The sequence below is a fragment of the Hirundo rustica genome, chromosome 19 (assembly GCF_015227805.2).
Source record: "Hirundo rustica isolate bHirRus1 chromosome 19, bHirRus1.pri.v3, whole genome shotgun sequence".
In the NCBI taxonomy this organism is placed as follows: domain Eukaryota; kingdom Metazoa; phylum Chordata; class Aves; order Passeriformes; family Hirundinidae; genus Hirundo; species Hirundo rustica.
The window spans coordinates 9,931,775-9,958,868 of record NC_053468.1 but is presented as its reverse complement, the minus strand read 5'-3'; the positions used below and the strand labels follow the sequence as shown (position 1 = coordinate 9,958,868).

The 27,094-nt window shown below is 53.0% G+C and overlaps 1 protein-coding gene across 1 annotated transcript in view; it reads right to left on the bottom strand.

Annotated features, from left to right (window-relative positions):
• Positions 1-27,094, bottom strand: part of GALNT17 (polypeptide N-acetylgalactosaminyltransferase 17) — a 209,367-nt gene that overhangs the window by 104,960 nt on the left and 77,313 nt on the right. Inside the window, exons 3-5 of the mRNA XM_040082495.1 lie at positions 26,559-26,725; positions 15,416-15,590; positions 13,632-13,829 (exon numbers count right to left, since the gene is read on the bottom strand). Coding sequence (XP_039938429.1) covers positions 13,632-13,829; positions 15,416-15,590; positions 26,559-26,725 — 540 coding nt within the window. The remainder of the gene's footprint in view (positions 1-13,631; positions 13,830-15,415; positions 15,591-26,558; positions 26,726-27,094) is intronic.

The window sequence follows — 27,094 nt, the reverse complement described above, 5'->3', positions numbered from 1 at the left end:
TTCACACCGCACCTCGTGTGCTTCTCTCTCCTTCCAAACACGTTTTCTTCCAGCAGGAACATTCTACTGGACGCCAGACATTTGTTGACCAGCGGACAGAGAGCTTTGCAACAAAATACCTTGTGGATTAGACAGATCCTGAAATTCACTCTGAGGAAGGGAAAAGAGCTTCAGCAGACTTTGTCATCTAAAAAAAAAAAACCCAATTTTTCATTTTGTTCCCTCTCAGAAAAGTGACAAAGCCATGACTGCCCACGTACAAGTGCAGCTGCCTACAGACAGAGAGAAAACACAGAGCTGAGAGCTCCTGGAGTTTGTTTATTTTCTGCTTTGGAGACGATACCCACACAGCTGTCAACTGAAGCAGAGAGATAAGCCTAAACACGGGGCTGATACAGCTCTCAGGAAGTGTTCCCATCCCTTTCCTTTACCAAGAAGGAGCAGGAAATGCACTGAGACATCCCAATTCCCTGGGGAGGAGAGGGAGGTGCTGTGTGAGGTCAATGGCAGCACCTGCCCATGGACACGGGCTGGGAGAGAAAAACGGGATTGTTCACTTGGGGATGGGGAGGTTGTGCAGAGACCTCCTCACAAACCCTTCAGAAGGGGGAAGCCAGGGAGGGACCCCGCATCAGGAACTGGAGGGACAGGACACAGGGAATGGGGTCAAACTGCCTGAGGAGAAATTTAGGTTAAAGATAGGGAATAAATCCTTCCCTGTGAGCGTGGGCAGGCCCTGGCACAGGGTGCCCAGAGCAGCTGTGACTGCCCCTGGATCCCTGGCAGTGCCCAAGGCCAGGCTGGACAGGGCTTGGAGCAGCCTGGGACAGTGGAAGAACCAACAATTTGATCCCTCTGGGAAATGCCAACACATGCAGGGAAGAGCAGGTTTTAACACTGCCATCTTCCTGCATCAACTACTCCATCCCAACCTGCATTACTGTCCCTTCCAGTGCACACAGCCCAACAGGGAGCTTCCCAATTCCTTGGGAGCAAACTTGGAGCAAAATACATCGAGCTGTGTCCCCAAAGCCCTTCTCAGTGCCAGCCTTTCCTTCTGCCTCTGTTTTGGCAGCAAATGTTCTTGACACATTTAATGGTTCAACTGCAGCCTCACTCAGGACTGCCACAGTTTCAAAATCTGATGTGGCACCTTCCCTGGAGCCTGCAGCTCTCCAAGTTTTTAGTTCTGCCTGCACGGAGTTCGTACCACGAGGAATTCACAATTCCCTGGCACCCAGCTTTAGCTGACCTCCCACACCTAAAGAAAAAGTTCTGTCACTGCAATAGGAAAAATCAGAACTTTCCCTTAAAAAAGCAGCCAGAACCATGGGATTAAATCCCATTTGTGGAGAGTCATGGAGAGCTGTCAGCTGCTCTTTCCTCCTGTCAGGGGCTGACAGGAGCAGCAGCGGTAACCGGGGAGCCCGGGAAGGCAATCGGGGTGCGCTGATGGCTCCTCTGAGTGCCAGGAGAGCAGAGCTGGGCTGGTGGTGGCAGGGACCAGAGCCCCTGCAGGCATCGAGCCCCTGCTCAGCACAGGGGAGAGCTCGTTCCAAACAGTCCCAGTGGTGACTCTGGGAGGGACTGACAGAGCAAACCTGAGCTCCCTCCCTGCAGGGACTGAGGAATCTCCGTGGAGGCTGCTCTGGATGCGGAGCCCACCCTGTGCCACCTCTTCCCAGCACCAAAGCCTCCTCCTAAGCCCAGGTCTCCCATTCAGATCAGTTTGCTGCAGCTCCAGAACTCTGAGGTCTTATGGCAGCATGCAAAAACACTGACAGATGTTCACCTAAAAATTTCATGTCTTTTTCATTTCCCCTCCCAAAGTACTTTTTCCTGAAGGGAAAGCCCAGAGTGCAGAGAGGAGGGGGAAGGACACATGGGGCTGGTGTCCAGCAGGGATGTCACCCATCAGCCAGAGCTGAGGGCTGTGCTGGGTTAATGCCATGCCAGACCAGTACTAATGCCCAACACCTGCAAATTTAAACCAGGCCTAAAGAAGGGAGGGGATGGGCTGCAGGGCTCTGAAGGGCTGCTCCCCCCGGGGCAGTTGAGCCCAGAGCAGACCCAGCCCCCTCACAGACACACCATTTCTGTGCTCCCTGTGCCAGGCTCCAGCTCTCCTGTCCTCCAGCAGAGCTGAGTGTGCCCAGGCACTAATCAGAGCAAATCCAGCACGAGTCAGAGCCAGCTGAAAACAACCCCAACCCGGGTGCTCATTAGCAAGGAGCTGCTCGTTTTCTGAGCAGCAGAGCAGCTACGAGGCACCAGGGATGTGAGCACGGTGTTCATTAGGCACCACGGGACCCAGAGGGGCACGGAGCTGCCTCAGCTGTCAGGGCACAGCCTCGGCCAGAGCTGCTCCCAGCAGCTGCTCCCCCTGATCAGACCTTCCCTCTGCCCAGGTCCTCTCAGCACTGGAAGCACTGATGGTTTCTGATCTGGAGAGCCCAGAAATTGTCATGAGCTATGAGGACTGCCCCTCACCTCGTGGCCTCTCCAGGCAGGGCTCACAGCCCTGAGCAAAGCTCATGGTGGGGATGGTGGGAGCAGGGATGATCCAGCACCCCACAAGTTCTTCAGGAGGAGCAGGGCTGATGCTCACCTGTAGAGCTCCTACAAATGGGCTTCTGTGGCTAGGCAGCCCAGGCCCAGGTACATCCTTTCCAGGCACTGACAGGATCGGGAGCCTCAGAAAACAGCAACTAAAACATGTTCCTGGGTGACTTCACTTCCATATGAATGCCAAAAATCCCCTGGCAGCAGTGCAGCCCACCAGTGCTCAAGCTGTGTTGTGCAGGAGCCCAGCACTGACTCCACCAAGGGCCAGTCTGGGAGCAGAAAGCAGCAAATTCCAACTTTGGAGCTGTTCATCCCCGAAGGTGAGGAGGGGAGAGGGTGGGTGCACCCACAGGTGTCATGGAATCAGAATGGTTTAGGGTTGGAGGAACCTGAAAGATCATCTTGTTCCAACCCCTTCCACTGTCCCAGGCTGCTCCAAGCCCTGTCCAAACTTGGCCTTGGGCACTGCCAGGGATCCAGGGGCAGCCACAGCTGCTCTGGGCACCCTGTGCCAGGGCCTGCCCACCCTCACCCCCAGGAATTCCATCCCAATATCCCATCTAAAGCTACTCTCAGTTTAATGCCACCTGCCTTGTCCTGTCCCTCCATCCCTTGTTCCCAGTCCCTCTCCAGCCCTCCCAGAGCTGCTTCAGGCCCTGCAAGGTCACACTGAGCTCACCCCAAAGCTTCTCCTCTCCAGGTGAACATTCCCAGCTCTCCCAGCCTCTCCTCCCAGCAGAGCTGCTCCATCCCTCTGCTCATCCTGGAGCCTCCTCTGGGCTCCTGCAGCAGCTCCAGGTCCTGCCTGTGCTGGGCCCAGGGCTGGGGCAGCTCTGCAGGTGGAGTCTCAGGGTCTATCAGGACCTTGCCAACTGCTCTCCCCCAGATTTCCCCTCTGCAGATTCCCAAGCCCGTGCTGGAAGCCCGGGATGAAGGGTGGAGCTGTGGCTGGCTGGGTTTGCCAGGCCCTGCTCACACCCCTGGGCACACACTGCACCAGCACCAGGACTCCATCCCAAGGTGGAACCTCGGCAGGATTTAGTTCAGGCTCTCCAGGACAAAGCTCCAGGTCTGGGCCAGCTGGGAGCTCCCAGAGCATCCCACACTGATTGCTGCAGCCCCGAGGAGGAGAGCCAGGATCCATTTTTCCTTTAATTCAATCTAGGCCTGTTTATGCACCACTGACTGCAAAGGACAGTGAATTACAGCGCACATGAAAGGAAATCATCGCCCTCAGCGCTGGCTCTCAAACACTCTTCACAGTCTGCTTGATGAAGAGCTGCTCTGCTGTGTCACCCAGCGCCATCGGCTCGATCATCACTTCTTTGCTTTCGGCCCCCACCCCCAAAGTCATCAAATACTTGCTTTCTAATGAAAACGGATTGGTTTTGGCCAATAAATCACTTAAAAGCCATCTGCCAATGAGAAAATAAATTCAAAGAGCCAAATTCCCCCAACTCCTCCTCGCATATTTTTCCCCTCCTCTTTGGATTTAGGGGGAAAATATGTTTGGATAATCCACCAACTGCAGCTTTCCCTGGGAAGTGTGAACAGACCACAGAAAAGACTCAGCTTGGCTTGAACTTCCAAAATCACTTCATGGACCACTCGGAAGCAATTCAGGCAGCAGGGTATGAGCTCTGAATATTGGTGCTGCCCCAGATTGTTTTGTTTTCATTAATACGATTATTGCAGTGAAAACAGGCTCTCTGAAGCTTAATTTTCCTAGCAATTGTTAAATAATTCAATACCCATCTTTTCTGTCTCTTTAATGCCTCTGACAAATCAAAACTCTTCACAAATTAAAGGCCAAATCCTGTTTACTCTTTCCATTTCTAAAGCAACTTTGACATCAATAAAGGCTGGTTTTGTGACTTGGGCTCAGACTAAAGTTCTGTCAGTGTGAGTATTTTTTATTTTTTCAACCAGGAGCATAATTTATTTTTTTTTCTTTTTAATCAAAATAATTCTCTTATGCAAAGCTCTAAAAATACAAAAGCAAACACTTCCAGTATGGCCAGCGTGGTTTTCTTCATAAAAATGGATTACATGAACATTTTCTACCAATAAACTACGGAGGGAGGGAGAATTTGCTCCCTTGCCTGTAATTCTGCTCTCCTGCATGGACAATGTCCCTGCCTGGTTTTCAAGACCCCTCATGGAGAAGCTGATCTTGACTGGTGCTTGAAGGAAGACTTTAAGTCTTAATTTTAGGCAATAACACTTTTGATTAGGCAGAGAACGATGGTTTTGTAGAATCACAGAATAAGCTGAGCTGGAAGGGACCCACAGCATCATTGTTCCAACTCCTGGCCCTGCACAGACAGCCCAACAACCCCACCCCTCCAGGCCCTTCACCATCTCCCAGTGCCTCCTTTGGACGGTCTCCAGCAGCTTTGGATCTGTCCCACACTGCCCAAACTGCCCCCAGTGCAGAGCAGAGCGTGACAATCACACCCATAAACCCTGTCAGGAGTGCCCCATGATTCCCAGAACCATGCTGGCATTTGCACCATCACTCATCAGAACACAAAGCAGACTGCCTGCCTTATCTTCATCCGGGAATCGCTGAAACAGCCAAGGAGCCCCCAGATTCCTTTCCCGACTCCCGACAGCCCCTTCTCAGGCAAAGCAGGGCAATGTTTTGGGGACAAGTCCCACCCAAGGCTGGGCAGGGCTCAGTGGGTTCCATCTGCCCAGCACCCAAGGATGGACCTCCCCCGTGCCAGGAAAGGCACAGCCTTCTCTGGGGCAGATATTTAACACTGAACCCAAATCCCACTCCATGCCCCAAGTGTCCCCCCCAAAGAGGGCTCAAACACGGATTTTTCAATGTCACCTGGCAGAGCAGCGAGGCACGAGCCCATCCAGGTTCCTCTGCTGTGTCCCAGTGACAGCACCGTGGTGGCTCTGAGGACAACTCTGCCCCTGACACCGCGCAGCTGCACAAACACAGATCCTCCACTCCAAAAGCTTTTCCCTAATTCACAGAAGAATCACACGGCTTTGGGCCCTCTCCCAAACCCTGGGGCTTGGTGGGGACCTTGCCAGGTTCCAGCAAGGTCTGGATCTTCTGCTCCGGATGCAGCCAATCCCAAGGAGAACCTTCCAAGAATGCAGAGACCAGAAACGAGATCCAGCACTGACATCCACGGAGAGCTTGCTCGTCCATGGGCTGCTGCCAGCCAGCTGCAGGTGCACAACCTCAGGTGCACCCTCAGCAGAGGCTCCCCAGGCAGTGACATCAATCTGCTCATCTTGTAAAACCTGACACCATCACAAATTATTACAGAGCCTCTTTTACACTTGGCACTAAATTAGGTGACATTAAAAACCAGCAGATGAAGGATTCCTCATAAAGCGGCCCAACGGCAGCAACCTGAGCTCCAACATGTCCATGGCAGCTTTCTCACACCACAGGGAATCTCTGGGAAGTTTTAGAGCTTCAAATTAGCACAACAGGGAGTACAAGTCGCTTTGTGCAGCCAGTTGAGGATCACTCCTCTCAGCACCGTTAACATGAAAATCAAAAAAGTCAATTAAAATTTTTACTATGTGGCCTCAAATCATCCCAAAAAACCCTCAGCACTAAAAGGAAAACCCAAACTGAGAACACTGAAGAGGTTCTTGCTGGAGTACTTTAAAAGCTGATAAAGCACTTGATGGTTTTAATTTAATCTGGAGATGGATGACAAAGTTATTGAGGTCACGATTCTGACCTGAATCTTCCCTCTCCTACACCGTGAGTCCAAACAAGACTGACACTAATTAAACAACAGCAAAAAAAAAAAAAAAATCCCTCAGTTTCTTCTCTCCAAGGCCAGGCTGGACAGGGCTTGGAGCAGCCTGGGATAGTGGAAGGTGTCCATGGCAGGGAGAATGAATGAGATGAGCTTTAAGGTCCTTTGCAACCCAAAATATTCTGTGATTCTGCAATTCTTCTGTTATTTTTTTTTCAAGTTTTCAGAAACTTTCATTATCCATGTCAGCCAGGAGTGATCAAACCTTAGGTTTCAGCGCCACATCACTGGAAGCACAAGTCTCCAGGAGCCAGGGATGGATGGGTCTGATTTGCTGAGGTGTCTGCACAACGAGATGTTTGCAGCAGCCCTTCCCAGAAGCACCAACCAAACCTTGCCTGGGGAAGAGCCAAAGAATCCCAGAAGGATTTGGGTGGGAAGGGACTTGAAATCCATCCAGTGCCACCCCTGCCATGGGCAGGGACACCTTGCATTATCCCAGGGTGCTCCAGGACCTGTCCAGCCTGGCCTTGCGTAAATCCATGTTGTTCCCATGATGGATCAAGGTCTGGCCCAAAGTCCTTTGGGGCTCTGGGGATTTTGCTGGAAATGATGCTGAGCCCTGACATGGAACTGCAGCCAGAGCAGGGATGGAAGAGAACCAGACTTCAAGGGAGAATGAAGCATTTGGGGGGCCAACACAGAGCTTTGGTCTCCTTGACCTGCTCAAGGAGAGGACTTCAGAGCCTGGGGAGGGTCACCACTGCCAATGATTTATCTTCCTGTTTGATTTAAATTTTATCTGCTTGATTTAAGTTTTATCTGAAGCCATTGAAGAGCTCCATGAGCCTTGTGCAGCTGTTGGGACATTCCCACACATCCCATCCCATCCCATCCCATCCCATCCCATCCCATCCCATCCCATCCCATCCCATCCCATCCCATCCCATCCCATCCCATCCCATCCCATCCCTGTAAGCTAACACCTGACACCAGCATCTTCTCACACATTCCAGCTGAGGTTTCCAAAACCAAATTCTCAGTTCACCACCCCATATTTGAATCCAATGGAAAACTTCCCCTCAACTCCCAAATACCAGAAGAGTGAGAACATTTTAAACCATCTTCACACAGAATCAGGAATCTTCCTGCAGTTTAGAGATGCTAAAGCCAGAAAGAACCAATTAAAAAAAACCCCAGCATTTTGCACAAATGCCTCAAGATTTCTTCAAAACAATCCGACAGAAACCCAGGAAATATCCTTAAAATCCTGCCTTTTCCTCACTGTGTTCAACAGTTCGCACCATCCCTGAGTTGCCTCCTGCCACCTTGAGCACCCCAGTGGTGGTGAAATTATTTATAAGAGTTTAGGAGATCTGTCTAAATCTGTTCTTGAGGGTTGATGTGCACCTTGGTAACCCTGCAAGGCTGGGGATGTGCTACAGGAACGCCTTGTCCCAGGCATGGAGAACCTCTTCCATCATTTTACGGCAGTAGAGGTTATTCCCAAGAGCTCTGCTCCTCTGGCTATTTCAGAGTTTGTGCAAATCCTGTGTGCACAGAAGTTTCAGGCTTTTACAGTGGCCTGGAAGAAGTCTCAGAGGTTGAACTAAAAGAGGAAAGAAACAGCATTTATTTAATTAAAATAAAGAAAGCACCGAGTCTTTGGGGTTTTGAACACCATCGTGGGATGATGGCTGCAGGAAGCCCCATGAAAAAATCAATAGTTAGTGGTTTCTGGAATTAATAAATAAATTTAATAACGATCCCACCACAAATCCCCAAATGAAAGCACAACCACCAGAGAGGGACAGCTGAGTACCACCTGAGCTCTGTGACTGAGGAACACTTTAATTAAACACAAATATCTTGTTAGCAGCAGTACTTTCACTCCTGGGCCATATTCAATAACCTAAAACCCCTCTGTTTTTCCCATCTCCACCCCTGCATCATTCCCACACCTGAGATGAAGCTTGCTCTTTCCTAGGTATGCTGCAAGAGCAAATTCATTAACATTTGTGAGGCTGAGACAGCAGGTAATTGGGTGGGTTAATGAACATTATTTCCATCTTTATAAAAAAACCCTAAACCTATCAGCCCTTCTATTCTTCCACAATCCATAACTCTCAGAGCCCATTTCCTCCTCACAATGATCTTAATTCTAATTAAATGAGCTTTTGTCTTCCAGCACCAGTAACGATGAAGTGCCACATAAAACACCTGCGGCGTAGCCCTGCCCGAAGTCCAGTTTAACCTGAAAGCTGGCTCCCAGCCGTGCCTGGCAGGCTGGGAAAGAGGTTTCCTGTCATCTCTGGAGCCACCTGAGGGCTTCTGCAGCCCCAGCACCTTGTGGGGGTTGCTCGCTGAGGAAACCATTCAGGCCCTGCCTCCACTGCTCTGCACAGCCTGGTGTGGAAAATGCCAAGAGGGAGTCAGGAAATTCAGGATATTGTAAATAATCCGATCTATGCAGGGCAGTGCTGGAGCCACCCCCCCTGCAGTGCTCAGGAAAGGAGGAGATGTGGCACCTGGCATCTCCCAGTGTGGTTTGCTGGGCACGGGGGCACCTGGCCAGGGCTTGGACTTGAGGCTCCTGGAGAGCTTTTCCACCCTCAGTGGCTCTGTGATTTCAGTGACAGCAGCACCCAGGCACCAAAGCTCCAGCTTTCACAGCTCCTGCCAGTACAAAGTGTGTCCAGCCCCATTTCCATGCTCAGGTGAGTGTCCCTCAGGGTTGCTCAGTATTTGCTCCCGTGGCTCCTGGGTGAGACCCAAGGGCAGGAGAGCTTTTCATTCCTGGACCAGACCCCTGGAGCCACCAGGACCTTTGTAAGTACAAATCCTGGGGCTGCCACTGAAGCACCATCAGCACATGGAGCCATAAATCTCCCAGATTTCAGCAGCTTTTTGACCAAAGCTCATGTGACACAACCAAACCATCAGGCAGGAGGTGGTGCTGGCTCTGGGGTCCACACAGTGAAACAACAGGCTCCAGACCTCAATGAACCTCAAGAAAAGCTCATGTTCTGGGAGTGGGAAATAAATTTAATTCCTGAAGATGCTAAGAAGCTGGATCCCACTGTGGGATACCCCAAGACCAGGCCATCAATCTGCTGTTTCACAGCACCTCCAAAGATCTCACTTGGATTTCCCACAGGCCTCTGAAAGCATCAGCTTTCTTCCATTTTTCATGGCCTCACAGGTTTTCTGAGCCCTCAGCAAACTCTGATCAATGCCTGTCATTAATAACTGGATAAATCCTGGCTACATCTCCACAGCAGAGCCCATCCAGGCACGGAATGCAGGCACAGATCCCCTCCTAAGACACCTCAGCACCAGGAAATCCCTCCAGCTCTGCAGGAGCTCGCTCTGGTGGAGATCAGGAACTCCATGATGACCATTTGAAACGTCATTTTCTGTCTGCCTCTTCTGGGAGAGCTCATTCAGACATGATCCATGACACTGTAACCACAATTTTATCTCCTGGCAGAGGCAGGCAGAGCCTGGCAAGGAAGCCTGGCCGTGAAACCTGGCCCAGCTACTGCTGACACTGGGGGGACCTTTGGTGCATCAGCATTTTAAATGTTAATGTGACAAAAATACAACAGCAGATGTATTGCAGGCCCCAGGTATTACAGCAGCATCGCCCCCAGGGATTAAGGGAGATGATTTCTTGCAGGATATTACTGGATAAAGCAGGAGCCTGGAGCCAGTTTGAGACTAGGCCATATTTTAGATGAATTTCATTTCAAAGAGGTCATCATCAGCTCTCTGCCTGGATAATCATATTGGGAATTTGCCAGGAGAGAAAATTGCCCCAAACCATTCCCATGTTCTGTCTCCAGTCCCCACTGAATGTATTTGGTCACCTCTGGGCTCACAGGGCTGCAGCAGCTCTGGTGGGCAGGGAATTCCTCCTGGGGCTGCTACAGTCCCCATGCATCAAAAGTAAACCCAAAAATAGGGAATAAAGTGCTTTACTTCACTCCCACCCTTCCATCCTAAAATATCTCTTAAAACCCAATATACCTCTCTGTATGCTATAATTTCCAAATTTCCTCTAATCCCATGCATAATTACATGGAGCACTGCACTGGCATCCCTTCCATGCAAACACTGCTACAAAGTGCAGGATTTTCAGAGCGTTATGTTACAAAGAAATAACTGCAGTCATTATTTCTGGTCCACGTGTGGGCACACAATGGGACAGCACGTGTCATTAGCTTCCTGCTGGGGACACTGCCCATTTATCTTGCTCCTAATCCTCCCCCAGTGCCTGCTAGCAATGTTAGTTCAATGGTTCCATATTGAACATGGCTGGGAGGCTCCTGGGTATCTCAGGGATTCCCCCTGGCTCCCTCAAAGCTCCGGGGCCTCAGCAGCAGAATCCACATTTCAGATGCCTTTAATGAAGTCCAGGTGTCTCCAGAACCCGGCTCTGATCTCTTTTCCATGTTCCTTCCACCCAGGAATGCTCAGAGCTGAGCGGGCAGAGCCCTGGCATTACCTGCTTGTGGATGCCACGGGACATTGGGGCATCCCCTGCTCCAGGGCTGTCTCCAAAAGGGATGTAAGGGTTGCACAAAGCTTGTAGGAATCCCAGATAAAAACCTCTCCCAGCTCCCAGCTTCTCCTGCCAGTGTTTGCAATCAGCTGAAACACAGAGATGTGATGCTCAATGTCCTGCCCAGATTTCAGCACCATCCCTGCATTTTTTTTTTTTTTGAGCTAAAACAAGCACCAGAACAACATAACAGGACCTGCTGGCCAGCAGGAGCCAGCTCCCAGAGCAAAGCCTTCAATGCTTCAGCTGCAGAGCAGCAGCAGATCCCTCCCCAAGCAGCACCAAAGCAAAGCAATGTGCTGTGAGACGTGGAGTTGTGTGGAAGTGCCCAACATCCCTGGGACACCACTGACGCCTGGCTCATTGGTAACCCCTAAACTGGTTCATACGGGGGAAAGACATCCCAAAGAACCAAAATCCTCCTGGTGAAGGTCCTGACCTCTCCACTGCATCTCTTCATCATCACCCAACCCTCCAGCTGCCCACTGGAGTTTTCTCAGCTCAGAAACTCCTCAGCTCACCACTCAGCATTCTCACCTCTCTGCCATCAAACACCTTCCCCAAACCAAAGCTGGCCCTCCCCACGTGGCTCTGCCCCAGCTTGTCCTGAGCCACCCCCCAAGTGCACTGACACAAACTCAAACCCCATTTTGTGAGCACAGCACAGCAGAAGGTGTTGCCAGGTCTTTAAATGTCACATTGGCGGCTCCAGTTTCCTCAGTCACCTCAAGTGACAATGTTTTGAAGCCCAGCAAGCTCCCAGGGTGGTGTCACAATCACAGGGGACACTCCCAAAGCTTTCCCGGATCTTCCAACTGTACCACTTCAGTTCAATAGAAGAGTTTTTTCTTTCTTCACTTTTATATTTACTGGCTGAGGAAGGCTTGTCCCAGCAGTGCTGATCCACTTTTATCACCCGCCAGAGGCTCCAGCAGGAGCTGCCAGCACCACACTGCTCACACCTCACCTGCAAAGGCTTTGGGATTCCTCAGCTTTGCCTTCTGCACGGCCCAGCCCTCCTTTAACAAGTCCAGCAGCCTGAATTTGGTTAAAATAACTGTTTATTTGTCAGAGCCCTGACTCCTGTCCAGAATAAACTGACTCCAAACTAAACTAAATCCTCCACTGAGGGCTGAATGTGCTGCCTGGGACAAGGAAGCCAAAGGAATAACAAGTCTCTGTGTGAATGGGAGCAGACCTAATTTCAGCTTCCAGGGATTATGTCAGTGAGTAAAGCAGAGCTGTTTGGGTTCAGGATTCCCAGCAGGCAGGGATCTGCACACATGCAGCTGCTCTGTGCCCGAGGACAAGGCATCTCCAGAGAAACCACATCAGGATCCAGGTGGATCCGACCCACCACACCTGATCAGAGCATCACTGGGATCTTTTGGGGCTGTGAGGGAAAAGCACTGAGCTGTGCACACAGAGCAGCCCCAGCTCCCACCCACAGCCAGTTTCTCCCTCCCCTCCTGCTCCTGCTTTGGGCTCATCCCAGCCCTGAAGCCTGGCAGGGCTGGAGCACATTTCAGAGCTGCCAACCCTTCAGCTGGAGTGTTACAACAGCCTGGACACGTTTTTCCAAAGCTTGCCCTGGGAGGAGAGGGAAACACAGTGCTGTGTTCCATGCATCCACACTCAATCCATCACATGGGAATAATCTCCTCATTCCTCACACTTTGCACAAACTGAACACAGCAACTGAGGCAACTTTGTCACCTGCACTTGGACACAGGCCTGGACAAATCTGTACAGCTCTGTAAATTACGCTGTGTCATGCAAGCTCCTGCACGTCCCCAGTGGGTGTGTTACCAACAGCCTTTTCCAAATCCCTGCACCCCTCCAAACCCTCCCTGGCTCCTGTCACACAGCTAGGGGGGTTATGACATTGCCCCTACCTCTCCAAGGTGGCTTCCTCACTTCATCCTCCTGCATTTTTATGGAACCATGGAATGGGTTGGAAGAAAGCTTAAAGCCCATCCAGTGCCACCCCTGCCATGGCAGGGACACCTCCTACTGTCCCAGGTTGCTCCAAGCCCCAATGTCCAACCTGGCTTTGGACATTCCAGAGATCCAGAGGCAGCCACAGCTTCTCTGGGCACCCTGTGCCAGGGCCTGCCCACCCTCACAGGGAACAATTCCTTCCAGTACCCACCTACCCCTGCTCTGTCTGGAGCCTTTCCCCTTTCCCCTGTCACTTTAGGGTGCTGTGTGTCCCTCTCCAGATGGATGCCTCCCTGGCCCCGCTGCTGGTCAGTGAGTGACCCTGGTGCTGGTCAGTGAGTGACCTTGGTGCTGGTCAGTGGGTTTCCTGCTCAGTGGGTGCCCCAGCCCTGCTCAGTGAATGACCCCAGCCCTGCTCAGTGGGTGCCCTGCTCAGTGAATGACCCCAGCCCCGCTCAGTGGGTGCCCTGCTCAGTGAATGACCCCAGCCCTGCTCAGTGGGTGCCCTAGCCCTGCTCAGTGGGTGCTCCAGCCCTGCTCAGTGGGTGCCCTGCTCAGTGAATGACCCCAGCCCTGGTCAGTGGGTGCCCTGCTCAGTGAATGACCCCAGCCCTGCTCAGTGGGTGCCCTGCTCAGTGAATGACCCCAGCCCTGCTCAGTGGGTGCCCTGCTCAGTGAATGACCCCAGCCCTTGTCAGTGGGTGCCCTGCTCAGTGAATGACCCCAGCCCTGGTCAGTGGGTGCCCCAGCCCTGGTCAGTGGGTGCCCTGCTCAGTGAATGACCCCAGCCCTGGTCAGTGGGTGCCCCAGCCCGGCCGTACCTGATGGGCAGGGAGGGGTCCCCGGCGTCCCACCAGTCCTTGGGGGGGCTGATGTACATGCACCACAGCTCCCAGCTGTAGCCGTGGGCGGAGTTCTCGTAGCGCTGCACCTCGAAGTTGTCCTGCTTGATGTTGTCAATGGAGGGCAGGATCACCCTCTTCCTGTTCTCCTGGATCCGGGAGAGCACCGGCTCCGCCCTGGGGAAAGAGGCAAAGCACAGCAGGAGAGGGTCAGTTCACTGCAGCTTCCACTCCGTTCCTCCCCAGAATCCCACCCAGCCCTGCCCTCCGGCAGCGGGAACCCATCCCTGTGTCCTGTCCCTCCAGGCCCTTGGCTGAAGTCCCTCTCCAGCTTTCTTGGTACTGGAATCCACTCAGAGCCTTCATTCCAGCTGAACAACTTCAACTCTCTCAGCCTGTCCTCATAGCAGAAGTGCTCCAGCCCTTCGTGTTCCTCCTCTGGACCCACTCCAACAGGTCCATGTCCTTCCTGTGTTGGATAAAAACCTGCTCCACAGGCTGGGAAGCCCGGCTGGAAACCTTCCCTTCTGTAAGGCAAGGCCAGGAAGGGTGTGCTTGGTTCAAACCATGCTTGAACCAGTCCAGACTGCCCTCCAGATCCCAAAACCCTGGGCAGAACAGGGTTCATTCCTGAAAGCAGAACGGTTTGAAGGGTCTTTTTTTCTTTGGGATGCAGTTTGATGACTCTATAGCTAAAGAATTCATCACTGGGATGGGTTCAGAGCTGGGGATGTGCACAGCCTCACCTCTGCAGCTCCAGAACCACCAAGTGCCCCAGGGTCAGTCTGCCCACAGCAGGGGAATTTGGGGGAACTGGCACTCCCAGTGCCCCCAGTAACAGCAGGGAGTGTCCAGCCCACACTGCAGAAATGCCTCCTCCCTGTCCCTAAAAGAGCTTCAAGAGCTCAGTCAATGGGAGCTCCTCAGTGAACTAGGTGTGAGGATTTAGTGACCAGAGAGGAACGTTCAGCTGGGAACACAGAGCCCAGCAGAACAAACAGCTCCTAAAACACCCCCTTCAGGGCTCCTAAAACACCCCCTGCACTGCCATTAAAAAGGATTCAAGAGCTGTGCAGAACTCTGCCTTTAACAGCTGCAAATAGGTTTGGGTTTTTTGGTGGCTGTTACTGTGTTCAAATTCAATACAAGTTCAGCTTCTTCCATCTCCACTTTTCTAAACATGGACCATTTTTTACACTTGGTTAAAGGAAAAAAAAACCAACCCTTTCAGGTTCCTGTCATGACAAAGATTCAAACTTTATCCACTTGAGCTCAAATGTTTTGAATCTCTCTGAAAAAAATCCTTATGAAACACCTTTTGCTGCTTCTGCACCTCTGCTCTTATTCCCAGCAGCAGAGGAAACAAATGAATGCAAAGCATCTGAGCCTTCCCCTCTGGGATCCAGCAAAGGCCACAGAAGTGGGAAACACTTTCTCCTTCATTCCCTCACTGCCTGGGCTTTTTTGAACTTGCAGGAATTACTTAAGGCTAAGGCAATGGGAAATCATCCTGAAAAATATAAACAGGGAGCAGGGAAAGTGCAGGCACAAAGGGAAGGAACAAGGAAGGAATACAAGGAACAAGGGCAAGGAAAGGTTTTCCTCACGTTCCCATCATGCCAGAAGGAATCCAGCAGGAATCCTGGAGAGGGATCACCAAGCCAGAGGACTTGTGTGTCGTTCTGTAGGGACACATCCCTACAAAACCACGGATGCTCCCCTGGTTAATGCCCCCCGCCCCGACCGTGCCCCTGAGCACCTACCAGCCAGCAGTGAACTCCACGTGGGCATCGAAGAACCCGGTGACCTGGCCCGTGGCAGCTTTCCAGCCCTCGATCCGGGCCCGGATCAGCCCTTCCCTCTTCTGGTTCCTCACCACCTTCACCAGCCCCGGGTAGCGCTTGTTGACGTACTCCTCCAGCGGCGCCTTCAGCTCCTCTGGGGACAAGGACACAGAGCCCGTGGGACAGGGACACAGCTGTCACCTGAAACAACCACCCTGGGGAGGGCCTGGGGCAGAGCAGCGGGGCCAACAGCTCTGCATGCGCCGGGGGGGACAGGATCACCAGGGGTCGGGCAACGCTGATGGGATGGATCTGCATGGGATGGACGTGCATGGGATGGATCCATGGGATGGACCTGCATGGGATGGACCTGCACGGGATGGACGTGCATGGGATGGACCTGCATGGGATGGACCTGCACGGGATGGACCTGCATGGGATGGACCTGCATGGGATGGATCGAGCATGGGATGGACCTGCACGGGATAGACCTGTATGGGATGGATCCACGGGATGGACCTGCATGGGATGGACCTGCATGGGATGGATCCACGGGATGGACCGAGAATGGGATGGACCTGCACGGGATGGATCCACGGGATGGACCTGCATGGGATGGACCTGCACGGGATGGACGTGCATGGGATGGACCTGCATGGGATGGACCTGTATGGGATGGACCTGCATGGGATGGATCCACGGGATGGACCTGCATGGGATGGACCTGCATGGGATGGATTGAGCATGGGATGGACCTGCACGGGATAGACCTGTATGGGATGGATCCACGGGATGGACCTGCATGGGATGGATCCACGGGATGGATCCACGGGATGGACCTGTATGGGATGGATCCATGGGATGGACCTGTATGGGATGGACCTGCACGGGATGGACCTGTATGGGATGGATCCACGGGATAGACCTGCATGGGATGGACCTGCATGGGATGGACCTGTATGGGATGGATCGAGCATGGGATGGACCTGTATGGGATGGATCCACATGGGATGGATCCACGGGATAGACCTGCATGGGATGGACCTGCATGGGATGGACCTGTATGGGATGGATCCACGGGATAGACCTGCATGGGATGGACCTGCATGGGATGGACCTGCATGGGATGGACCTGTATGGGATGGATCCACGGGATGGACCTGCACGGGATGGATCCACGGGATGGACCTGCATGGGATGGACCTGTATGGGATGGATCCACGGGATGGACCTGCACGGGATGGATCCACATGGGATGGACCTGCACGGGATGGACCTGCACGGGATGGATCTGCATGGGATGGACGTGCATGGGATGGATCCACGGGATGGATCTGCACGGGATAGACCTGCATGGGATGGACCTGCACAGGATGGACCTGTATGGGATGGACCTGTATGGGATGGACCTGTATGGGATGGACCGAGCATGGGATGGACCTGCACGGGATGGACCTGCATGGGATGGATCCACAGGATGGACCTGCATGGGATGGACCTGCATGGGATGGATCGAGCATGGGATGGACCTGCACGGGATAGACCTGTATGGGATGGATCCACGGGACAGACCTGCATGGGATGGATCCACGGGATGGATCCACACAGGATGGACCTGCATGGGATGGATCCATGGGATGGACCAGCACGGGATGGACCTGCACAGGATGGACCTGCATGGGATGGATCCGCACGGGATGGATCCATGGGATGGACCTGCACAGGATGGACCTGCACGGGATCGATCCGCATGGGATGGACCTGCATGGGATGGATCCGCACGGGATGGACCGAGCAGAGGACGGATCCGCATGGGATGGATCCACGGGATGGACCTGCACGGGATGGACCTGCACGGGATGGACCGAGCACGGGATGGACCTGCACGGGATGGACCTGCACGGGATGGACCGAGCACAACCCACACAGAAGAGGTTCAAGGTGGCCCAGAACGCTGCTTTGGGCCAGTGAGGAGCCCACGGGCCACCTCAGGGGCCAAGGGCAGGGAGGGGACACTTACACTGCTCTGCACTAAAGGAAATTGAATTGAAACACAAAGGTAGAAAGATGTCACCCATGGACAGCAAACAGCAGCGCTCTGAGCTCCTGATGGAGGTTTGAGCTGAACGGAAATGCTGCAAAACCCACCCAAAATGACTCAAACTACATCAAAACCATGTCTGAGCTTCACTGCTCTCTCCACTCAGTCTCACCACTACAGCCTTGGCGCTTGCTGTTTGTTTGCCACTAGAAAAGTTGAAATTCCCCTTGCATTGATGAGGGGATGAAAGGGATTCTGGCTTTTCTCAGAAGATCCTCCCACCACGTATCTCGTATTCAGTGCAGCTCATTTCCCTCTGTTGTCCAGGCTTGTGTGTGCAGTGCCTGAGACCCTCAGGGACCTCAGCCACCCCAGCACAGAAATCCTCCAGAGTACAAGATTTGAGCATAAAAGACACAGAGGCCTTTGAAGGTGGGAGCAGATGGAAGGTTACAACAAAGGATAAACACAAGTGTGCTTTTCCAACCCTTTGGAAAAGTGCCAGCTCTCTGCCAGAGGAGCCTCGGTCCTTTCAGTGCCTGTTGCACCAGCTCAATGCACAAAGGTCTGCTGGAGAGAGGAGCTCTGAAAGATCAGCAAAGCCACTGGGCACCAACACAAACTCTCAACACCATGAAAGCAGTTCCTGAGAGTATCTTTCATCCCTACGAGACTTCAAGACAGCAGAAAATTAAGATATGATCGGTGACCTCAAATTAGAGTCTGCTACCCTTCACCGCACTCCCTCTCTCTCCCCAGGACAAAAAAATAAAGAGTGGGAAAAAAAGTCACCATTAATCATCCACACGGTAAAATCTTCGAGACACGTGAGCACACGTGGGATCCCACATGAAGGAAACACACAATGGAGAGCAAAGGAGTAAACAGCAAGTCTCATCTGCTTTGAAATCTTCAAAGGAAAAGGATTATCTGTTCCCTTCCCTGCCACGCCTCCTTCCAGGCACAGCAAATGTGCTTGCTGCACACTGCCTTTCTGGGATGCTTCCCCTCACATCTCCATTTCCCCAAAGTCTCCTTTCTCTTTTATGCTGAAGTGGGAATAAAAAGAATAAAGCAAATGAGCCCCTTCCTCAATTCAAAGCATCTGCATCACACACATCCATAACTCAGCAACTTCCATTGCATGCTGAGCCACTCAGAGCAAAACCAGGATTTTATGGAGACAACAACTCTCCCAAATGGTTTGAAGGAGACAAAGACACCGATTTTTTTGACAGATGAAGCCCCACAAGCGCAGCACTGGTGTTCTCATGTGGCTTTGGCAGCAGGTAAGTCATTAATGCAGCAGACCACTGCACCACAGAGTTATTAAAACAACTCTCACATTGGAGGTGGAATCTCAGCAGAAGGAAAACGTGAGAACTCCCCTGGGGAATTGTCCGAGCAGCTCAAAGCAGAGCGAAGCTCCAGTGGAACAGAAGAGTTGTAACGTCACAGCTCACGGGCAGCACAGGGTGAGCCCTGAGAGACCCCTGTGCCCACCCTGCTGTGGGACAGCAGCTCCTCAGAGCGTCCCCAGCAGCCACAGCCACTCCTCCGCTGTGTCCTGGGTGCCAGCAGGGACAGAGGGACCCCTGTGCCCACCCTGCTGCGGGACAGCAGCTCCTCAGAGCATCCCCAGCAGCCACAGCCACTCCTCCGCTGTGTCCTGGGTGCCAGCAGGGACAGAGGGACCCCTGTGCCCACCCTGCTGCGGGACAGCAGCTCCTCAGAGCATCCCCAGCAGCCACAGCCACTCCTCCGCTGTGTCCTGGGTGCCAGCAGGGACAGAGGGACCCCTGTGCCCACCCTGCTGCGGGACAGCAGCTCCTCAGAGCATCCCCAGCAGCCACAGCCACTCCTGGGTGCCAGCAGGGACAGAGGGACCCGCTGGGAGCACGGGGCCAGAGCAGCACCTGTGGGATGGCAGCAGGGCTGTGGAAGGTGCCCATGGCTGGCACCACCGTGCCCCTGTCCTGCCCGGACGGGACACAGGTGTCCCCAGGGGGCTGCTGCCCACCTGGAGCAGCACTCCAGAGACACAAGCACTGACCAGCAGTGGGAAATGCAGTTCCAGGCCCTCTCTCCCCTACGGGTTTCCTGCACAGCCTCACACGGATTTCCAGCTTTGCTGCCAGCCTCCGCTCCATTCTGGCACAGCACACGGCTTCTGGGGAGAGCTGACATTTCTTCCATGCCTGAGCAGCCCTGATGGAGACTCCACAACTTTCTGAAGGGTGCTTGTAGTCCTGGGGGTTGGTCTCTTTTCCCCAGGCAGCAACTGACAGAACGAGAGGACACAGTCTCAAGCTGCACCAAGGGAAATATAGGTTGGATATCAGGAAAAGGGCTTTTTACAGAAATAGTAATAAAGTACTGGAATAGTCTGCCAGGGGAGGTGGTGGAGTCACCATCCCTGGATGTGTTTAAAAACAGACTGGATGTGGCACTCAATGCCATGGTCCAGTTGAGGTGTTAGGGCATGGGTTGGACTCGATGATCTTGGAGGTCTCTTCCAGCCTGGACATTCTGTGATTCTGAGAGAGGATGGCTGCAGCCCTGCTCTGAGCTGCTAGCCTCACCCTTCTGAGCTCTCCTGCAGCTCTGGGAGGAGAGGGCACAGAGCACAGCACTGCTGTGATACTGAGACACATCCCCGGCACTCGGAAGGGCTGGGCTCTGTATTTCATTTCCCAGAGCATCCAGAAGTGCAGGAGCGGAAAATCCAGTGTTGGGTAACAAAACTGAAATGCCAGTCTGGGAATCCCAGAATGGTTTGGGACAAAGTTCATCTCTTTGCACCCCCTGCCATGAGCAGGGACACCCTCCAGAGCCCAGGGTGCTCCAACCTGGCCCTGGACAATTAAATTCTCTGAGAAACTCTTGTTCAAGAACCTCGTGAGCCCTGGCCCAGGTCCCTCCTTGTCAAATGAGCAGGGCTGATGTGGAAAAGCATCAGTGGGAGCCCCAGTGTCTGCAGAGCTGCACTGGCACAGCTCCTCTGCTCCTGGGGATGCTGATCCTGTGGGACCAGATGTGCTCAAACCTCTGGACACCATCACTGGCTCACAAATCTCATCCCAATCCAAGTCAGGTGAAGTTATCCCTGGTTTTACCCCATGTTTCCCTCAGTCTGCAGTCACCGGGTGCCCTGTGCTGTCAGAACACCCAGCTCCAGCCTCAGGAGTTGCAGAGCTGCTGCACCTCGAAGCTGTTCACCTGTTCTGTCAGCTCAGGAAATGTTTCCTCCCCCTGGTGCACCTTCACAGCAGGTCCCAGCTGACCAGCAAGCTTGGGAGGCCTGGAACAGAAGGCCAGGGGGTTGTGACTCGCACTAGGGAACAGCAGCAGAGAGCGGCTGTCACACAAAGGAGCAGCCTGCCCCTGGATCTGCTCCTCCCAGGACTGCACACGAACTACAGCACAGACAGAGTGTCCCCAGCTCAGGGAACTCGCTGCCATTCCCACCTCGGCCGGGCACAGGGCTGAGTGAGAACATCTGCGAGATCCTGAGCTGGTTACCCTGAGGATAACCAGCCTGGTGCTCCAGAACTGGGACTCTGGATGTAAAGGAGGTCAGGAGCCAGGATGGGAGCAGAGCAGTGGCCCTCAGCTCCCCTCACCCTCCCTAACCAGAGGAGCATTCCTCAGGCCTGCACCCCTGAGGACTGCAGTGGTGGATCCACAGGGGCTGCACAAGCAGGAATTGACTCCAACCCAACACTGCCCTGGAGCCTGGAGACTCCTTCCTCTCCTGCACCCCATGCTCCCCTCCCACACACACTCAGGCATCCTCTGGGGAAGCCAACTGCAGCCCCCCTCAGAGCACAGCATCCCTGTTTATTCAGGATGCAGTCTGGGAGGGTTTGATCCCTGCCATTGCACAAGCTGCTTCCTCGCAAGATCTGCAGAGAGAAACGCTCCTGAAAATGCCAAAAGGTTCAATTTCAATCCTGCTTTTTGTTCTCCATCTGTCCCTATTGATGTTCCCTGACAGGCAAGTCCAAGGAACTCGAATCCAGTGGACCTGGTGCTCCATTAAAAACCCCAGCTGCCAGCTCCAGTGACTTATGTTATCTGTTCCAAACTACCCTGTCACCTACAGGAGCTGGGAAATGGGACTGCCAGGGGATGGAACCACCTGATGCCAAGGAAAGTAACCCCACCATGGCCATCAGTCCAGCCACAGATACATCCACTGCTCCAACCCCACCCCAAATCCTGCCTGGAGCTCTCCACACCCTGTGGCAGCCCCCAGAAGAACTAAAGGTGGGAACTGCTTGTAGCCACACAGAGAAAGGAGCAAAGGACAGCAGCACCAGAGAAACTCAAGGAATTACCAAGAGAGGGGAATTCCTTGTGCAGCACTGGCCAGGTGAGCCTTGGGAGAGGACCACACCTCCTCCACACCCCTAAGGAAAACCTCCCTGTGTTTGCCAGGCTCAGCTGGGTGGGAAAAGCCTACAGAGGCCAAGGGTTTATCAGAAACACTGGAGGGGTCAGGGCTGGGAGTGCTCCAGTGCCGTGGGAGACCCCAGCCACCCTTGTCCCGCATTCTCACCTGCCTGAAACTCCAAAGCCATCAGGGCTGGGATTTCTGCAGGAAATCATTAAAGCAGCTCCTTCAACAGGCAATAAATGAATGTGAACATTTTTCAGGGAGACTCAGAGCCAGGGGAGTCTCTGAAGCTTTGTACCTGCAGCTGGACAAGAGGAAACTGTGCCATGGGGAGCAGGGGATGAATCAGTTCCCCCAGGGAAAGCTGGTCCCAGTCAGGGCATGCAGCTCAAGCCTCTGGTCATTTGGTTCAGCCAAACCCAAAGAGAATCACAGAACACTCTCTGAGCTGGGAGGGACCCACAAGGATCATGGATCCCAGCTCCTGTCCTGCACAGACACCCCATCGATCCCACCCTGTGCTCTCTGCTGCTCCCCTCCACTGAGCCCCGAAAGCCTCGGAGCTGAGCCCCGGTCAGCTCCAGTTGAACCCCCCATCCTCAGGCTGCAATGTTCCCGGCTGGGAGAGGCTGGGATGTGACTCGGCTCCTTGCAGCTCCTCTCTGAGCACAAACACCCAGACAGCTCCCGGGAGAGCCAGGAGGCACGGGCACTGGTGGAACGAGCAGATCAAGAGAGGGATCCCTCGGGTCCCAGGAACGTGCAACGCCGAGGCAAATTACAACCCTGAGCATGTCTCCTCCCGTGTAGCCAGCTCCTTTAAGCAGCCTTTTATCCGAAGGGTTTCTTTTTTTCTGAGAGGTTTGCTTTTCAAAGAGATGTTATCCCAGATTAAAAACGCTAAAAGACACAACAACTAAAAAAAAAAAAAAAAAGAAAAAAAAAAGGAAAAAAAGCAGGTGATGATTAAGCAACAGACTCAGACAAAGTGTGCAGCTGTGAGATAACACAGCATCTTAGGGGCACATGGCTGCATCCTCCACCAGCCCTGGAACCTTGTTATCACTCCCAAACACAACCTGCACACTGCCTTTGGAATTACAGCCCTGCAACAAGCACACACAAAAGCAGCCTCCAAAAGAGCCTTTATGAAGTGTAATGTGCAGCTCAAGGGAGAAGGGGGTTCAAACTACAACTCCCCGAGCTTTCTCCCTCAAGGAGGGATTTCCACCCCCCCTCCCCCCCACCCCCCGCTACAATACACTGGCATCTTTTATCTATTTACAGCTCAGACATAAAGCATCAGAATGCCGGTGTTCATTAACTTTAATCTCTCACTGCACACTTTTGTGTTGTGCCGTGCTGTTGTACAACAAAGCTGAGAGCGGGGAGTCTCTAATGAGCCTTCAGAAGCTCTTTGTTCCAGCCTGAAAACCCCACACCAGCACCAGGCTCTACCTGGAGGGCACAGAGCCAGGTGGGCAGGGCAGATGGCTCTTGCCTCTACCCTGGGACTAATCTTGAATCCTGATTTGGATATCTCTGTTAATATTTGGTCCTTTGTTCTTCAGTTACCCAGATTTGCTGTGGTTCCCCTCCCCCCCTGACAAAACCCACACAAACCCCAGCCAGGGACTGCACTGAGCTTTCAGCAACTTCCCCAAAGCTGCTTCTGGGAACCAGGGGACAGCACAGCTCCGGGCTTAGGCGCTGCTCCCTGGAGTGAACACCTTCTCCCAGGTTACACAGCTGAGCCCCCAAAGGCTTTCCCTGGGCTACAGCCACATCCCCACAGAAACTGGCTCTCACTCCCACACAGCTGCTCCCACAGAGGATGAAGAAATTCCTTGTCTTGCTCAATCCCGGCCCCCAAAGTCACACCCACACAGCCCCATCCTCTGCTTGATCCTCCAGGATTCATCTCTAAATCTGAGAGCTCATGAGGAACTATTTTCCTGTAATTATTTTCCTGTAGAAGCCAAATCTATTTATTATGATGACTTTGTTTGTAATATCCAAAGCATCAACTCTGCGTTGTCGCTATTGCTGCTCAAAATTATTGGCTACCATTAGTGGGAACTCTGTGACAATGTTATTGCCATTAATAATTCCTGGCTGTCACTGCAGCTCCTCGAGGATGCTGAGAGGGAGCACATGGTCCCAGAGATACGTTCTGGTTTGTATCATTTCTTTTACATGAGAAAAGTAGATTATTACACGCTTGGGAGGAGCTCTTCATAAACATCTGCCAAGTTACCTCATTATCTTCCTTCAAATCCCTCCTTAAAAATCTCATTTGTCACGAGGCCGGCAAAGGCTCAGCAGCAGAACACTGACATTTCAACTCACCCTCCCAGCTGATGGCACCACCTCAGTCCCCACCCCACTCTCCTTGTGTGCCTCCATCCCAATGTTTCGGAGGACAGAACTCCCCAGGGACATCAAACCCTCAGGACAGCCCTGGGCCACCATGAGGGACCCTGGACACTCCTGATTCCAACTAAGGCACCCTCGGGGTGGGATGCAGCCTAGGTGAGCCAGGAGACTGGGATTTGTGCCCGGGATGTTTGAACTTGTCCATCAGTTGGGTTCATCTCCCTGCCTCTCCCTCCCTGGTGCTGTACAACACTCCAACACAACCCTGGGTGTCCCAGGCCAGGCTGGACAGGCCATGGAGCAGCCTGGGACAGTGGAAAGTGTCCCTGCCCAGGGCAGGGGTGGCATTGGGTGGGCTTTGAGGTCTCTTCCAACCCAAACCATTCTGGGATTCTGTAAAACCCCAGAGCTGGAAGTGCTTGAACTCAGTCCAAGGTTTGGGCACCCTCTGCCTGCCCTGCTTTCCCCACCAGCACTGACAAACCCCAGGGGTGCCCTGCAATCTCAGTGGGTACAGGGATTCCACCCTGATCCTCACTGCCTGACTGTGCAAGTGGCAGATGCTTTTGGAAGGATTTGTTTCGCTGTCCAGTGCCTCCAGAGCACCTGGCTCAGCATCAGCCTCACACTGAATGAGGACGAGGCTGTTCAGAAGCATCCTTTGTGCACAGCAAGGACGGGAGAAGCCCAGTGATTATCACCCACGCCTTCTCTTTGAAAGAGCTCTTCTCTTTGCCCCATTAATGGGATAAAATCTGGAGAAGGAGCCTCTCATTCTGGTATTTGAAGCCCTCCAGGTCCTGGGCACTGTGAGATACCCCAGCAGTACTTCACCTGCACGTCCCCTTCACCAGCGGTGCCAGCTCTGAAATCCCACGGCTTCACTGTGGACACCATCCAAGCTTCTGCCCTGGAGCTGCTGTGGTTCCCACCAGCCGAGGAGCTGCTCTCCTGATTCGTTTACTGGTAATTAGAACTCATCAGCTTTCTGTGGTGCTCATCACTGTGGTGTCTGAGCCCCTATTTTTACAGCCTGGCCAGCTCACTGTGCACCAGCTCCTCTCCTCACAGACAGAGCAACCTCTGAGCTCCCTCTGGAAAGGAGCTCTCCACATCCTGCACCCTGCCCTGCTCTTCCCTCCAACCACAGCATCCACGGCACTCCTTCAGTCATTTATTTTTCAAATAACATTAAAAGGATGAAAATGAAGCACAACTGAAGAGGGCCGTAAACAAAGTCACTTAACTATTTGCTGTCCTTCACAAGGATTTTAACTGCCCTGATTACATTGTCTGAGTGGATATTGGGAGAAAAAAAAGACCTTGGGAGAATTTGAGTCTGAAAGTGCTTCCTGCAGTTCTGAGTTAGCAAAAGCCACAAGGGAAGGAACGACAACAGTGACTGAGAGCAGGTTGAACCAAAGGACGCTCACATGTGTTGTCCTATTCTTTCAGCCTTCTGATGTTTGCATTTTTGTAGTGGAGTTTTTCACGCATGGTAACATAAACAAAGTGATTGTTTTCACATTCCTCCTTGGAGGAGAGACAATTGATGGATTTCTAGTTTGACCAGTAGGGTCGGAGAGGTGTCAACCTCATTCTCCAATCCCTGGTCATTGTCCAGAATCTATATGATCGAGGTCAGAGAAATAAACTTCCCTTCTTTTTGCTCTGAACTTGACTGTGTGAGTATGATTCCTTTCATGTCCTCTAGCAACACACGTGTAATGTGGGAAACCAAACATCCCCTCCAGGCTGTGGCAGGGCCTGACCTGGACAAATGGGCTGGGATTATTTCCTCCTTTTCCTCTTTCCTGTTCCAAAAGCACAACTCAGGAACGAGGGTGTCTGCAGAGCACCAGGCATCTATAAAGCCTGGGATGGTATTTTCCAACAGGGAAACTGAGGCACACACAGTGAACATCCCTGGGAGATGCCAGAGCAGAAATCCCTCTGGGCTCCAGGCTCTTGTCCTGGCAAATATTCAGAGGTGCATCTCTGCAACAACCACATTCATTATCAGAAACAAGGATACTCTGAAACAAGAGCTCCTGGATGGTACCGAAGGGAAAGGTCAGACAGCTCTCTGGTTTCCTTCACCTTCCAGCTCTCAGCTACATTTTCAAACAACAACTCTCAGATTTCTCTGTGCTTCGATCCCGTTCTTCACCGGAGAATCTGCAGAGAGCTTTGTGCCAGCAGCGCGCCCATCCCCTTACCCACGTGCCCCTGCCCCAATCTCCCCCAGGAGATTCCCAGAAATGCAGCCCCTCCCGGTGGGGCTGGGAGCTGCCAGTGCTGCTCACCCTCGTCGCTGTTGTCGTCCACGAGGATGATCTCCTTGAGCAGGGGTGCGGGGGTGTGGTTGACGGCGCTGTGCACCGAGCGCAGGATCACCGACAGCGCCTCGTTCACGAAGATGAAGATGATGGAGATCTGGGGCAGGTCCTTCCCGTATTTCAGCTCTTTGCACCTGCAGCACGAAGGGCAGAGAGAGACACGGGCTCAGCAGAGGTCACAGGGCGGCGCTTGCAGCCAGGCACGTGGAAAATCCACAGGGCAAACCCGGGGCTGCCTCCTCCCAGCTGTGCACAGCCGGGGATTCCCACTGCCCGCAAATCCGTCCTTCAATCGCTGCTGCTGGGAAGGGAAAACAGCGAAGCAGAGCATCCCCGGGCTCAGGGAGCACATCTGGAGCTCACCTAACCTGTGTGTGTGGGCAGAGAAGCAAGAGTGGCCTCCAGGACACAGCAAATGCCTCCAGCAGCTCAAGGGAAACTCCCCAGCCCCGCTCTGTCCCAAGATTTACAGGTGCTCAGAAATGAGCCTTGTTCTTACACAG